At 42.0% G+C, this 13,765-nt stretch overlaps 1 protein-coding gene across 3 annotated transcripts in view; it reads left to right on the top strand.

Annotated features, from left to right (window-relative positions):
- Nucleotides 1-3,286: 3,286 nt before the first annotated feature.
- Nucleotides 3,287-13,765, top strand: part of rttn (rotatin) — a 31,456-nt gene continuing 20,977 nt past the window's right edge. For all 3 annotated transcript variants that reach the window (XM_035619320.2, XM_035619319.2, XM_035619321.2), the window contains exons 1-19: nucleotides 3,287-3,459; nucleotides 3,704-3,891; nucleotides 4,315-4,504; nucleotides 4,682-4,777; nucleotides 4,909-4,999; nucleotides 5,091-5,205; nucleotides 7,136-7,286; nucleotides 7,713-7,881; nucleotides 8,462-8,652; nucleotides 8,777-8,892; nucleotides 9,782-9,949; nucleotides 10,042-10,254; nucleotides 10,361-10,473; nucleotides 10,588-10,714; nucleotides 11,016-11,141; nucleotides 11,517-11,633; nucleotides 12,187-12,326; nucleotides 12,985-13,156; nucleotides 13,256-13,355. In XM_035619320.2, the coding sequence (XP_035475213.2) occupies nucleotides 3,369-3,459; nucleotides 3,704-3,891; nucleotides 4,315-4,504; nucleotides 4,682-4,777; nucleotides 4,909-4,999; nucleotides 5,091-5,205; nucleotides 7,136-7,286; nucleotides 7,713-7,881; nucleotides 8,462-8,652; nucleotides 8,777-8,892; nucleotides 9,782-9,949; nucleotides 10,042-10,254; nucleotides 10,361-10,473; nucleotides 10,588-10,714; nucleotides 11,016-11,141; nucleotides 11,517-11,633; nucleotides 12,187-12,326; nucleotides 12,985-13,156; nucleotides 13,256-13,355 (2,674 nt within the window). In that variant the 5' untranslated portion in view covers nucleotides 3,287-3,368. The remainder of the gene's footprint in view (nucleotides 3,460-3,703; nucleotides 3,892-4,314; nucleotides 4,505-4,681; nucleotides 4,778-4,908; nucleotides 5,000-5,090; nucleotides 5,206-7,135; nucleotides 7,287-7,712; nucleotides 7,882-8,461; nucleotides 8,653-8,776; nucleotides 8,893-9,781; nucleotides 9,950-10,041; nucleotides 10,255-10,360; nucleotides 10,474-10,587; nucleotides 10,715-11,015; nucleotides 11,142-11,516; nucleotides 11,634-12,186; nucleotides 12,327-12,984; nucleotides 13,157-13,255; nucleotides 13,356-13,765) is intronic.

Below are 13,765 nucleotides of genomic sequence, written 5' to 3'. Positions count from 1 at the left end.
CAAAAAAGGAAGGCGAAAAAATCCTGGATCCACCCCAAAATGTAATGAGTTCTTTCTTGGCCCATGTTCCACCAAGTTTTGTGGTAATCCATTCAGTATAGTTTTTGAGTGATCTGCGGACAAACAAACGGGATGGTAATAATAAGATGCTACATACATGAAATCTTCCTCTGAAAACTCTAAAAGGATTTTGTCAAACACAATAGAGCACATCCTATCATAGCCTCTGGAGCATCTCTCTGTCTCTCAAGATCATTCATTCCAAAGGAATCAGACTTTATGTAACCACCAGTCACAACACTGATTCTCAAGTCAACAGGGAGCATTGTACCCATGGAGCAGGCCGCACAGTTTAATGAGATACCTCTACATGTGGGGAGGCTCACCATGTTTCATCTTAATTTCCATAAATTATTTGCACAATATGTCTGCACTCGCTTCAGTCCGACTCAGTCCTTTGACTTGACTCCTTTACCGATGGGAGGTTTTCGCGTCCTCAACACTTGCAGCAGAGCAGAAGACGGGTTACAGCAGACATGTCAAACAGTGACGGGGCCACTGGGACCACTTGAGTTTCGCTTCAGGAGTGACTGAGGAATAACAAGGGTTTAGCCTCAAAATGCAGCCTGAGCAGTCATGGCAAGGATGGTGTCTCGGAGTGATTCCTGCAGATTCCTTTTTTTTTGCATTGTTTAAAAATGAAGGCGTGACCAATGGCTAAATCAGCCCTTCATATAATTTCCCCTGCTTAGTTAAGAGGTCATCGAAGATGCATTAATTACTGTTACATCACCTGTGTACAATGTAATGACTCAGCTATACAGACATGAGCTCGGTCCAAATGGCTGCCTGGTTAAAGTGATGAACAACGAGTCCGTGCTTGCTCGAGTTCTTTGAGTTTGTTATAACGTCACCCTTGATTTCACATTATTATTAATTCTGGTAGTAACTTCTTGCGTTTTGTTGCCATATGGAGAGCTGGATTTTTGGACAATTACAGTAATGATATGAATAATTGGCTGATTTGACCTTGCTTTATGCATGAAAAAGCAATAAGGGAACAACCAATGTTTATGCAGTCTCCAGTAGGTGTTGTTAAACATTTTGTGATACATGGCTTATTTCTATTTCTTTTTATAATCACTTCTTAAGTCATACGAAAGTGCTAAAAATATCAGAGAAGGAGAGGAGGTTAAAAGTGTGTTGTTTTTTTAAAATGAAGAATCAAATAGTATATGCAGTGATCATAACGGTTCACTTTACCACTATGCACTATGCAGTACATGTCATTTTTTTGTACAGTCCCTGATGTGTTGTGATTTTACTCCATGTTTTTTAAGCTAGTATGTAAGAAACTACTAGCATAGCCCCCTTCAAATTTCACCCAAAACTAAATGTACATCAAAAGATTAGTGACTCAGTTTTAAGAGTCAGAGACTGGGAGGTTTTAAGGGTAAATCTGGCTTCACAGTATTTAACTTGGCATGATTCCCACTAAGAGACACACTGAGATTCTATATGACGTACACTTTACTCCATGTTTTCATTTATTCATAGTGTAGTTTCTCTTCTCGTCTGCTGCAGATTCTAACAAATGAATTCACACAGTGGTAGTCAAATAAGAATGGTGTGATGTACCATTTGGAGCAGACTCGACAGCAGAATAAGGGCGACTGTATGTATTCGTCTTTCAGGTGAAGAAGGCCTCCGAAGTTGTTTGCATGCCAGAGCTCTCACTCTATTTTCTTGTTGTACGTCTCTAGAATGTCAAAGACCTTCATAAAACTCAGTCCTATATACTATATGAGGTGCTGAGGGGAAGAGGAATACATTTTTAACCTCCACAGGTCAATGGAGCCTTTGGCAGGTACATCAATATCACTTGTGTTGTGCTGACAACCTTTGTTCCAACCCATCGAACTTTATTTTAGATTCTGGTCAAGATGCAAAGGTGTTCAAACGCTGCACATCATACAAAGCTGAAGGGATGTGTGTGAAATGATTTTCCATTAGTGTCATGGTGCAGCTATATAACAGCATCTTGCATTGTAATATTTGGCTCACTATGCATTAAATTTGATATATGAAGTTCTAGAGCAAGGATAGATAAGTGATGTTGTCAGAGTCTGTGAGAAAAATGCTGTATCTAAATTTGAAATAACTTAAGGAGAAACTGGAGGGGAACATGTGGGCACAAATTTGCCTACATGTGCTGTGGTAAAACAATCACTTAGGAAAGTATGAATCTTCATTCTCCCTTTTCCCTTCCTCAAACTCTTAAATAATCTAGGTGATAAAGAACACACAGTTCATGGGCAAATTATTAATGGGATGAAATCCCTCCTGAATTCCTCAAAAGCTGTGTGATCACATCATTGTCGGCTCAAATTATCATTTGCTAAATTAATTAATTATCACCCTGTCAGCTGATCATATCCACATCACATCTCAAGTGTGAGATCATGTGCAATTAGATTCATTTACACACAGTGTATGGAAATAATTCATGCCTGCACTTGTGTTAAGAAGTGATGCACATCTAATCTGGTTTTTGAGAACGTCAATGTTTGAGAAGATTAGTGTAATGACAAGATAACGTGGCTTACTGTCCAAACTTTACTCAATGCAAAAACCTTCATTGATTTTGAAACATGCCTTGAAACACCAATGATGCTAGTCAGGAAAAAAAACCCTGCTTTTAAATGTTTACATAATATTTCAAAAGATCAGATGAGAGTGGTGCACACTCCCATGTGGCACACTTATGCGAGTCATGCGGCAAGTTTTACATCTTGCACTACAAAGGTGGACTGATGGGGGCCAGGTGCCAGCCACATATAATTACCATATGCTTTTTGGATGGTTTTTATAATTGCTATTCGGCTTTGTGAATGCAGCATGTACTTGGAATATGTGAGGCCTTTTTGTTTGTTTATGTGTGTTTTGACCTTTATGCAGCGTGTGGTCTCTGATGATCTTTGTTGTTGCATGTTGGTTTAAAAAAAATGGCTAGATTAGTATATCATTATGAAAAGTTCTGCACTGTTTATAAATATAATAAGTGCAGATCTCTAGTAAAAGTTATGCGCTGTTTATTAATGCAATAGAATTGAAGAGTTATTTTTCTTTTTGGTGCTTACACCAGTGTATCTACATGTACACGTTGTATATGTAGATACAATAGTGTAAAAGGGCCTTTTAGAGGCGCGTGTCTGCAGTGAGGGTAACAACGCTGCACAGTTGCACCTCTTGAACGCACCCTGGTTCCGGACCGGAAGTGGAGTGACGCTGGCGCGGTCGTTGAAAACAAACCCGGGCACAAGCAGACGTTGTTGACATGACACCAGACTGACAATTCGTGATAGTTGATGCTGGAGCTTCTTTTTTTACTTTTTAGAAAGTGTTCTTTAAAACAATATACACTGGACATGGAGTTATCGCCCCTTATAAAGAAAATAGGTAGGCTAACTTAGTAGCTAAGATATCCGCTTGCACGTTAGCTAACAGTGAATTGTTAGCCAGCTGTTATGTGTGTATGATATGTAGCTAACTGTTGACGCTAACCTTGAGCTAAGTTCCCTGCACTTCCAACTCAATACGAGCTAACTAGCTAGTTCAAAAGCAAAAAAAAACTTTGCTACAGTCAATCGTGCTTCAATGCCTCCCTCCAACTCAACACTTTGTTTTTCTCTGTAAACCGCAGGCCACTCGCTGGTGGAGATACGAGTTCGAGCGCTGAAGAGCATCGTGTGCAAGCTGGACCACTCCCTGATTTCCGTCTCTGACATTGTCCAAGAGAAGATGCTGTTTGTGTACTTGCTGGAGTGGTTCAATTTCCCCGAGGTGCCCATGCAGGAGGAGGCGCTGGAGCTGCTCACAACCTTATCGAAGGTTAGATGAGTAAATATCTGAGTGGCAGATCATTGTGAATGGGCAGTGGGTTTGAGAGGAAAAGTGTATTCAGCAGCCGATTCCTATAAATAAATGTGGCAAATGGAAATAGAACGTTAAGCTGTAAATGTATTTTGGCTTTGGTTTGAGCCTTTCACAACACTGACCAGACTTTTATCAGCGAGTCAATAGGGGATAAATGTTTCCCTTTTTCCAATATATAGCACCAACATGATTCCTCTGTGCTCAACCCATAAACACAGTGTACTTTGCAATGACCATTAACAGGGGCATAAATGCAATGATGCCCGCCCAGTGTCGTTCAAATGCCAATTCACATTCTTAACTGCTGATATGGTGCCACTCTGGACAAAGTATTTTCCATTTTCATGACTATTTATCCCGTCATTTTTGTCTCCCAAGCATCCTAGTGCAGCCCAGATGCTGAGAGACGTCGGGGCCGTGGACTTCCTCACTCAGCTGGCTCCTAACGTTGAGCCCAGGCTGCGAGCTGTCATCAGCGGAACCCTGGACCAGCTGTTCCAGCTACCCGATCTACTCCCCAGTAAAACAACAGTCTACTCACACGGACCACATAGCACAGCTCCAACAGGTGTTCAGAGTTGAGCCTAATATTTGTTTGTGGTTAGAGTCTGTCTTTTGCAAAATCATGTTCATAATTATATGTTGGGAAGAGAGGGTGAGGTAGATAGATTGCAATTTTACTTCTCTGATTGAATGTGTGCAATTTATGGAACACTTTGCATCAAATCGGTTATCTGTTCTTCAGCCCCTACAGTTGTTCCACCTGAAGATTTTTCTAAAATGGGCTATTTCCACAAGAGAATGCTAGCCAGTAAAGATATACCACCTCACAAGATCCCAGGTACCAGTAATTTTGAAAGCATGTATGGATATTATGCAATGTGCTTGGTTGAATCCTGAATTTTTGCCTTCTATTTTCCCCCAAAGGCGAAGTATCATATGTCCCCCTGAGATCTTCATTTTGTTTTACAGTGCATGAGACTGTGAGATGTCTGAAGTTCTCTGTGTTTCCATGGCTGACTTTGACAAATACAGACAGACACATACTTTCATCCAATGAGAGGTGAGACACAACTCTGGTCTCAAACTTATATCATAATAAATGTCTCACTGAAATGGATCATCAGTTAACTGCTTTATTCTTTTCGAAAAAGTTCCCTAAGGAGCAACAACCCAAACATGGTGCGGACCACATGTGATCTTTTGTGTGATGTCATCATGCAGGACTTTCCTCCCGAGATCTTCCTGCAGAGGCCAAGTATTGTAAAGGTACCGAACACTGCCACGTTCTTGGTGAAAAACAACACAGATAGTCTTGAAAATACGATATCAAGCAAATATAGATCAGATTTGTTCACATCAAATATCAGAATGTGGAAAAATGTATCCTGACTGTAACCCTGGACTGATTGTTGGTAAGTAAAGGCTATGTTAACTCATTCAAAAACTCTTTACGACAGTGGTGAGCAGAGAAGCACCTCATGAGCAGCACATCCATTACATTCATTCATCCAGCCTTGAGGTGGATGGTAGAGTCAGAAGTTTTCATGAACAGCATGAATCCATGGACCCAACCTGACTTGGGTCCCAGGCTGATGGTGTAATGCTGTGGGCCCCGTTAATACCAATCAATCGTTGTTTCAATGCCACAGCCAATCTGAGTATTGCTGCTGATCGTTTGGATCCCTTTATGACCACATTTTACCCTCTTCTAATGGATGCACCATGCAGATTTGTCAGCTTCGCACTGAGTAAAGCTTAACAATCAGTGGCCCTGATGCGATGCAAAAATGTCAACATGAACCAGAATCTTGTGGAAACCATGCCACAAAGAACCAAGACTGTTTTGAGAGCAAAGCAGAAACCGGGCGTTAGTAGGGTGTTCCTAATTATGTACGTTGTTGAATGTACTGTACCTTTTAGAAGGGCATCAGTGTCATTATTTGTATTTATTTATTAAAAGCTGTATTATTATTTGTCAGTTAAAATGCTGGCAAAGCCTACGTTCATGACAGATCCCTTCATCTGATGGAAAATACTTACTTTTTCAGTATGGGTGTCCAAAGAGACAAAATAATAGATTGTTTGTTCTTTCCTGATTTTCAACAGTTCCAACTGTTATTCGTATGCGCACATCAATTAGATGTTGTGTTTTGTTTTGAGGGGCTAGCGTGACCACCTCATAATGGATTTATGGGATGGTCACTCTGGCCACTGTCAACATAATAACCTGTCAAATAGCGCCCTTGAACAAAAACGCCAATTTATAATGCATTGTCCCTGATCTTGCAGGAGGTTGTGGAGGCCTCTGGGGGCTTTACTGTGCTTGAGCAGGCAGTGGAGTTGTGTCCCGATATACCTCAGAGTCCTTGGTGGAACATTTTTTCTTGAAAATCAGGGATTCTGTACAAAAGGAGGTGGTCAATGCTGGTCTTTTTTGGCTTTGGAGGAATTTAAGAAATCCTAAAGTAGAAGTTGTGCTTGTGTATAGTTAGTGTGTACCATAACTGAACTCATACGGGGCAACCTGAAACACAGGGTCATTCAACAGATATGCTCTCTCCCCGTTTAGAAAAACCGTATTTATGTCAGCAAAAAAATTGTGCATCTGTAATTTCAGTCTTTCTTAGTGTGTTGGAGGAGGCAACATTTTGCTCCAATGAGCCACTGTGAACATTACTATTTTGTTAATAGAGCACTGCATTATATTACGTTGGTCTCAGGGCACGATTAGCATACTGTCACCCAGCAGTCTCCTCATGAAAAACAAAACACTACGGTAAAGTACTTTTCCTCTCGTGGCTTTATTCGCCCCTTCTTTGAGTTACTAGAGCAATTAAGCGAAATTAAAAGACTTGGATTTAGAGACATGACATTATTAGCTACAAAGGGCAGGAAATCTGAACTCGGACCAAATTGCTGTTTCAATAATTCAATTCCGCCCTGCCCTTTTTATTAAGTGAACTTTATTACGACTTTTCCGTCACTGTCTGAGTTGCGGTCCTGTTTATACACAGTTTTTGTGGATTTTTCTTCACAGCTTGGCCTCTGTTTTTTATTTTTGTGAACAAGCCAGAATATTTCCCCAGTTACAACAATATCCTTAATGGATATTACTGGTAGTTAATTAATCTTTTAAAACCTTTTTCATATTCCTGATTCACAGTAATACACCACCTCTGATATCCTGTGTTTCCAGAGCCTTCTGTCCCTGTTGAGGGTGGGTTCTGGGAAAGGTGAGCCGAGATTCCTCCACTCGCAGGCTCTCTCCTGCCTGCGGCAGCTTTGTGCGGGGCTGAGGAGGAGACTGCGCTTTCATCAAGATCCAAGCTTCTACTCTACAAAGCATGGTAGCACGCCTCATGATTTATGTTAGATATGCAGATCTTTTCACCAGTTTCTTTTCAATGCTAATGTCAGGGGATTCCAGTAGTGATGAATTGTTTTTGCATGCTAATCTTCTTTGCATACATACCGTATGTTCTTATATTATAAAGGAACAATCACCTGGTCGATTCAGAAGACAATCATTTCAATTATTTTCAATCCAATCCAGTTGTTTTACATTTTTTTCACCGGAACATTTATTTAATCAGCTACATTTTTATTCTAATTTGATTAGATGTAAGAAATTAAAATTTGTTATACAACTATTACTATCTAATCTTTCTGACTAATTGCTCACACGGGGGATATTTTAACAGCACCACATTTAATTAGCCTTCCTGCATTAATCATACAACTATGTGCTTGTTGCTCTGTTGTGTGACTGATAGACCCAGTGTCCCAGAACTCCTCCTTCTCCTGCTCCCAGGAGGTTCGTGGGACCCAGCGCTCCCAGGCCTCCTCCCCGGGTGTAGAGTGCTCGCCCCGGCCCTCTGTAGTGGGACGCACGGGCCAAAGAGCCAGGGGTGATGGCCAAGACGGAGATGCAGCGTCCAACAGGTGTGTACAGCTCTGCCATGTAAATAAATGAAAATGGTGAAAAAAGAAAAACATTCATTACTCTCTCCGCATGTCTTTAGCAATCATGTTGAGTGAGAGCACAGACTTACGTGGCTTCTGTCTCACTTCTGAGGCATAAGTGATATTATGTCAGAATATGTCCCACGCTTGTTGAAATTATTGTTTTTTTTATTCAGTACTGAAGTAAATTCTGTTCATCAGGCCTTACATTTAACAAGAGAGTCTTATACTTTTTGAAAAATTGTGCACAGTAGGATTTTTGTGTGTGGCTTTGATAATGACAAAATTGCAAGTGACACCAGCAACCCGCACATGAAGATAAAACACTGCGAGGGAGAGCATTGAGGATTTAAATCTTCTTCCTAAATATGAATAACACCAGGAGCCCTCTAGCGGCTTCTCTGCATTGTTGAAAAATCACTTCTTATTCCTGTGATGGCATGTTCAGTTTTTAAGATCCATCCCTGTACAGCTCATACGTCATTCCTTGTGTTTGAGTGGTCCACGCACAGATCGTGAATTTACAGTTGTCTCCCTCTCCTGTCTGCGATTCACCCAGTGGCAGCTCGCACAGAGGTGGAGCTGCACTCCAGGCCCCCGTTCAGACGCCCCAGTCACCTGCAGACTCGGCCCATGTGGAGCTTCCCGACCTGGGTGTGGAAGATGTCCTGGAGCTGCAGTTACAGCAGCTCACTTTGGCCCAGTTCACTGTTGCCATCATGGAGCATGCTATACCTCTTCTCAAGACAGGTAGAAGTCTTTGTAGTTTTATTTTTCATTTGAGATCCACTCTGTGTTATCAGCAATGATTAGATCTTGTTTGAAAAAAAAAAAATTCCTCCCGCTCTTGCTCTCTTTCTCTCTCGTTTCTCAGAGGGTTCGCATGTGTTCCATCGCGTTCTGGAGCTGCTGTGTGACGCCATCCCCCTGCTTGGGGACAGCGTTTGCGAGCTGGTCTGGGACGATCGCAGCCTGGTGGGGATGGAGCTGGCAAGTCAAAACACGGCTTAGACAGCCTCTTATGTAGATGAATGGATACACTTCACTGAAAAGGGGGGGGGGGGAGACTGGGTTGGCCGCCAGACAATTTGCCATAGACACGCAGGCATACGGTGCGAGCTGAATGAATTATATAAGGTAACAAAGGCTTTCTGCCGGTTACAAAGAGCCTCTCAAACACATACGTGCACACCTCTCGGCTGTACCCCTTGGGTTTATCTAAGCACAGAATTGTTGGTTTAGTAAATTACTTCATTTACTGTGTGTATAAAGTCCACACAATGAATTGTGTTGAATTGGTGTGTGTGTTTTTGTTTTCTTTTTTTTGCAGAATCATTTGTTATCCTCCCTGACTGTTTAAAGAGTATGTTCCTCTGCAGGGGGACTTATACACTTGTCAAGCTCAGGCCCCTGTTGGCCCTCTGCTGTTTAATACATGCCCAGAGTCGTGCAGCCTGAGAACTGTTTTGTCATCTTTATGTGGAGAGCAGCTTCCCTGTGCCAGACCTCTAGGTTTTTCCCTTTGGGAATGGGCCTAACTGTTCATGCCAGCCACAGCAAAGCACAGGGCATCTACTGCCCCCTGCTGGTGCTTATCCCCTATTGTATGTTTTTCCCTCAGAATAAAGTGGTTGAGAATAGATTCTCCCAATTTATTCATACTGAGATCTGTATCTCATCCCAAAATAACTCTGAAATCTGATTACATTCAATTCCTAACCTCTGGAACGAACACATCTTTTTCTCTTGGCTCCCAACCAGCAGCTGTGCGTCAGCGTGTGTCTGTGAATATGAGCATGCACGGGATGTGAGTACTCGTGCGCATGCTGGTGTGTTTGTGTATTTCTTTTGTCTACATTTCTGTCTGTCTGTATTTTAGAAGGAGAAGCTGCAAGCCTTCATGGAACTATTGGGGGATATCCTGAGCTACCATCAGAGCCATCGAGCAGACACACCTCACAGCTCTCAGATTCACCACAGAATGGCCTACATGGGCACTGCCATATTCACCATTAAACTCCTACAGACCATCCTCCCCACCGAGAAGGTGTGTGTGTGTTTGCGCCTCTTTGACCAAACCTGTCATTACTTTATGTGACTTCATACAGATTAGAACTCAAGGTTCTTTTCCTCGCTCAGGCTGGTGACAATCTTCCAGAAAGCACTGCAACAGCCATTTTCCACCTATGCTTGGACACATCATTGGGAAGTTTATTACCCAGCGTGCAAGAGAATGCAGTAGCGTACTTGGAGCAGGTGAACTCTGACCACCATGACCTCTACAGGGGGGTGACCCGCGCCGCCCTCTGGATGGAGTCCACCTGCAATTTTCTCAAGGAAGCTGAAGCTGAGGTATAGACACACGGCCCGCATATCTTTAAACCATTTTTGGCAAAAATAATAAGCACACAGCCGTTAAGCATTATAGAATTATTCCATGATTTATTTCTTCATCAAGGGAGAAAAGAACTGGTTGGAGTTACTGGAGCTGGCAGACCTAGCCATCGACGGCCTCCCGTTTCACCAGCACTTACCCATCGTCAAGGAATGTGTTCACATCTGCTCTTACCTGTAAGATCTTTAAAAAAAATCCTAGATTATTGCAATGTAAAGTAAGTCTCTTCTTATACTGTCTAAATATTAAAATCCTTTTCATGCTTTGTTATTTTGGTCCACTGTCATTAGATGGAAGTTTGATCAGCCCAGTCCGCTTCTCCAAACGGAGAGCCAGAAACTGCTCCTTAAGTTGCTGTCTCATCCCTTACTGCCCGTTAAGACGGAAACCTACACATGCGCTCTAAACCTGGTCAAGGTCAGAGCAAACCATTTTTCCTAAATTTGTTTAAATAAGTGAACAGGTCTCATGGCTAAAATACACCAGTGTAATAATGTGGATTCTCTTTTGGTGGGAGCGCCCATAAGTAGATAAGATGGATGACTCTTCAACTGTGTGCTTTAAAAAAAAAACCCCACTTTCTTCCTTTTTATCCTGCCAAGCACTGTCTAGAGTGCATGGCTACAGTACATTTAAAGTGAATTGGAGCTGTCGTGCAGCAAGTGAGAGGATAGCGACGCTTAATGGTGTGCTTTTGTGTGATAACATTAACCTGTAGGACAGCGTTGGCATCCAGAATGTGTCACGACAGGAACAAGGATCCTGTGATGGAGTCAACTTCCTTCTCCACTACAGGGTGCTCTATGAAATCAGCGCTTTTGGACTTCAGGACTCTGCAGAAAAAGTAAGTGTACTATACTTGGTACTTGTATATATTACATATATATATATATATATCTTTTTTTTCTCTTTGTTCTGCTCCTCATTATGGATGTTCTATAATATGATAGTTTATGTTAGTAGTTTGATGCATGTATTCTAGTTTGAAAGAATACATGCATTAAAATACAGGTACGCATTAGGGTAAAGGTACTGGGGTCATTGTGTGTTTTTAAGTTTTTTTTAGAGTTATTTTACATTACTTTAAGGTTATAACGCCAAAAATGTCACAGATGTCACGTAATTTAGATGTTTGAAATTCTGTCCTTTACAGTACCTGTTAGTAAATGCCTCATGAGCAGTGCCTTTGTGAATTCAGCACTCTACCTGTGAATTATAGGTGAATGTCGCTGCCAAGGATATCCTGCTATTCCTGCTCAAGGGACGATTGATGATGACAGCATCCGCCTGGGACAGATTCAATGAGGCACTTTACCCGGTCATGCCTATATTACAGGTGTTGTGCTCTTTGTGGAGGCTTCATTTTATTTGTACTGGCAACTGCAGAGCTCATAAAGCAGCATCATGTTTGGAACTTATTACGTTATGTTAATGGAGCGGGGGGGTATGTTCTGCGCAATCAAAGCAACTGCGATCAAAAGTGCAATTTAAGCGCTCTTGGGCCACAAAGACTGCATATTGAGCTGCCAGTGAGAAAAATTTATTCATTCTCTCATTTACATATTCTGTGTTATATTGCTTCCTTTTTGGGTGGAGAAAAAACAAAACAAGCTTTTATTAATTGTTCAGTTCCAGGCAACAGAAAGCCTGGAAATTTGTCATGAATATACATGAGATTTTGACTAGGCTGTCAAGTGTGATTTAATTCGAGGAGGCCATTCAGAGATATGCCCGCCATGTCAACAAGAACGAAATGAAACCACCCGTAATCAGAGCGATGCATATTTTATTTACTGTTTTGCTGCTTCGCTGGAATTCCCCGTTGTTTGCTCCATTGCCTGCCAAGGCAGTCTGAGAACTGCGTGCGTGTCTGACTGTGTGTGTGGCAGGGTTATGTCGGCACTGAAGAGTCACTGGGTAACTGTGTCCTGCTGATAAGTGACACGTCGGACGTGGCAAGAGACGACGTGTTTCCAAGTACAGCCAAGCTCAAAGCAGCGCTCCGACTCCTCTTCACTAAACAGCCTGCGTGAGTTTGGACTCCAAGTCTTTCTTTTGTCGGTGTTTGTATCTGCGTGTTTGTTTGTTTGGGGGTTGTGCGCCTCCCCAGTTGTGTGTGATTAACAGGGATGTGTGTGTGTGTGTGTGTGTGTGTGTGTGTGTGTGTGTGTGTGTGTGTGTGTGTGTGTGTGTGTGTGTGTGTGTGTGTGTGTGTGTGTGTGTGTGTGTGTGTGTGTGTGTGTGTGTGTGTGTGTGTGTGTGTGTGTGTGTGTGTGTGTGTGTGTGTATACAACACTTGGGATGGATGTATTACCACTGTCTTTTTCTGTCAGGTGATGTGTTCATCAAGTCATCTAAATGCTCAGAGAGTTCTGTGTAGAACAGGCATCCTGTCCCAGGCCATGAATATTGATAAAGGTGGAAAATGAACAGTAGACACTGGCCGGCAGACAAGCTCTCTGAAATTTTGGCAACGGATGAATTTGTCTAATAATAGATTTGTCCGCCTCGCCAGCCACTTTTACTGACAACCAGTTGTCATTTGGATGCTGTATTAATAAACAATAACAAAAAAAAACGGGAACAGCCGGTAACATTTTCAACTCAGTATTGGTGCTCTGATGTAGATAAAACAATGTTTTAGCATGTTTTTAGTGATTTTCATTGAAATGTCCTGCTCTAAACAGTGTGAGAATAGCAGCAGTGCAACAAGTGACTCCCCACCTAACTAACGCTGATGAAGTTAAAACAGTCAGACCAGACCTGGATCAAGCGGTGATGTCCACACTGCCCAATCTCTACTGCCTCCGAAATCCTTTGGACATCTCACTGGATACGAACAGCAAGTCTGTCCTCAAGGTGCAAATCTACATACAGAGTCAGAGGAACACACTTGCCTTTACTTGTGTACAAACAGAAATGAAGAAGTGCTAACTCTGTGTGTATAATGTTGGCTAGGTGGAGTCAGTGGAGAAGCTGTTTTGTATCCTGTCCTCAGACACCGTCGACATCTCTCTGAGAAGATCGGCTGCGGAACAGCTGTCTGTTGTGCTGCAAGGTGAGTTAGCCGCAAAAGCTAAAAGAGGAGAACCAAAAATAAATCTATTTGAATTAGAAACACAGTCACTAGTTACAAGAGCAGAACGCTGTTCCGAACAAGTCCCATCCCCATTATGGTTGATTTGAGAAGGATATTGAGCATGATGTTCCATGATGATGCGTAGCGTCTGAATCGTCAACAACATGAAAACAAGTTTCAAAGGCGTGAATTGTAGAATTTATTTGATGTACTTTTGGAAACAACTTAAAACATTTGTATGATACACGAGTGAAAGATCCCCCTTCAAAAGAAATAGTTTCCTTTTGTGAAAACCACAATTTGCAACAGAGTTTGTGCCTTTCTACCACCATATGTTCTAGACGAGCAGCGAGAGCAAATATTTGAAGATTATGCAAATCCTTTTTGTC

This window comes from Scophthalmus maximus, chromosome 21 (genome assembly GCF_022379125.1).
Source record: "Scophthalmus maximus strain ysfricsl-2021 chromosome 21, ASM2237912v1, whole genome shotgun sequence".
Lineage (NCBI taxonomy): Eukaryota > Metazoa > Chordata > Actinopteri > Pleuronectiformes > Scophthalmidae > Scophthalmus > Scophthalmus maximus.
Note: the sequence above shows the minus strand (reverse complement) of the source record. Positions and strands in the feature narration are given on the sequence as shown.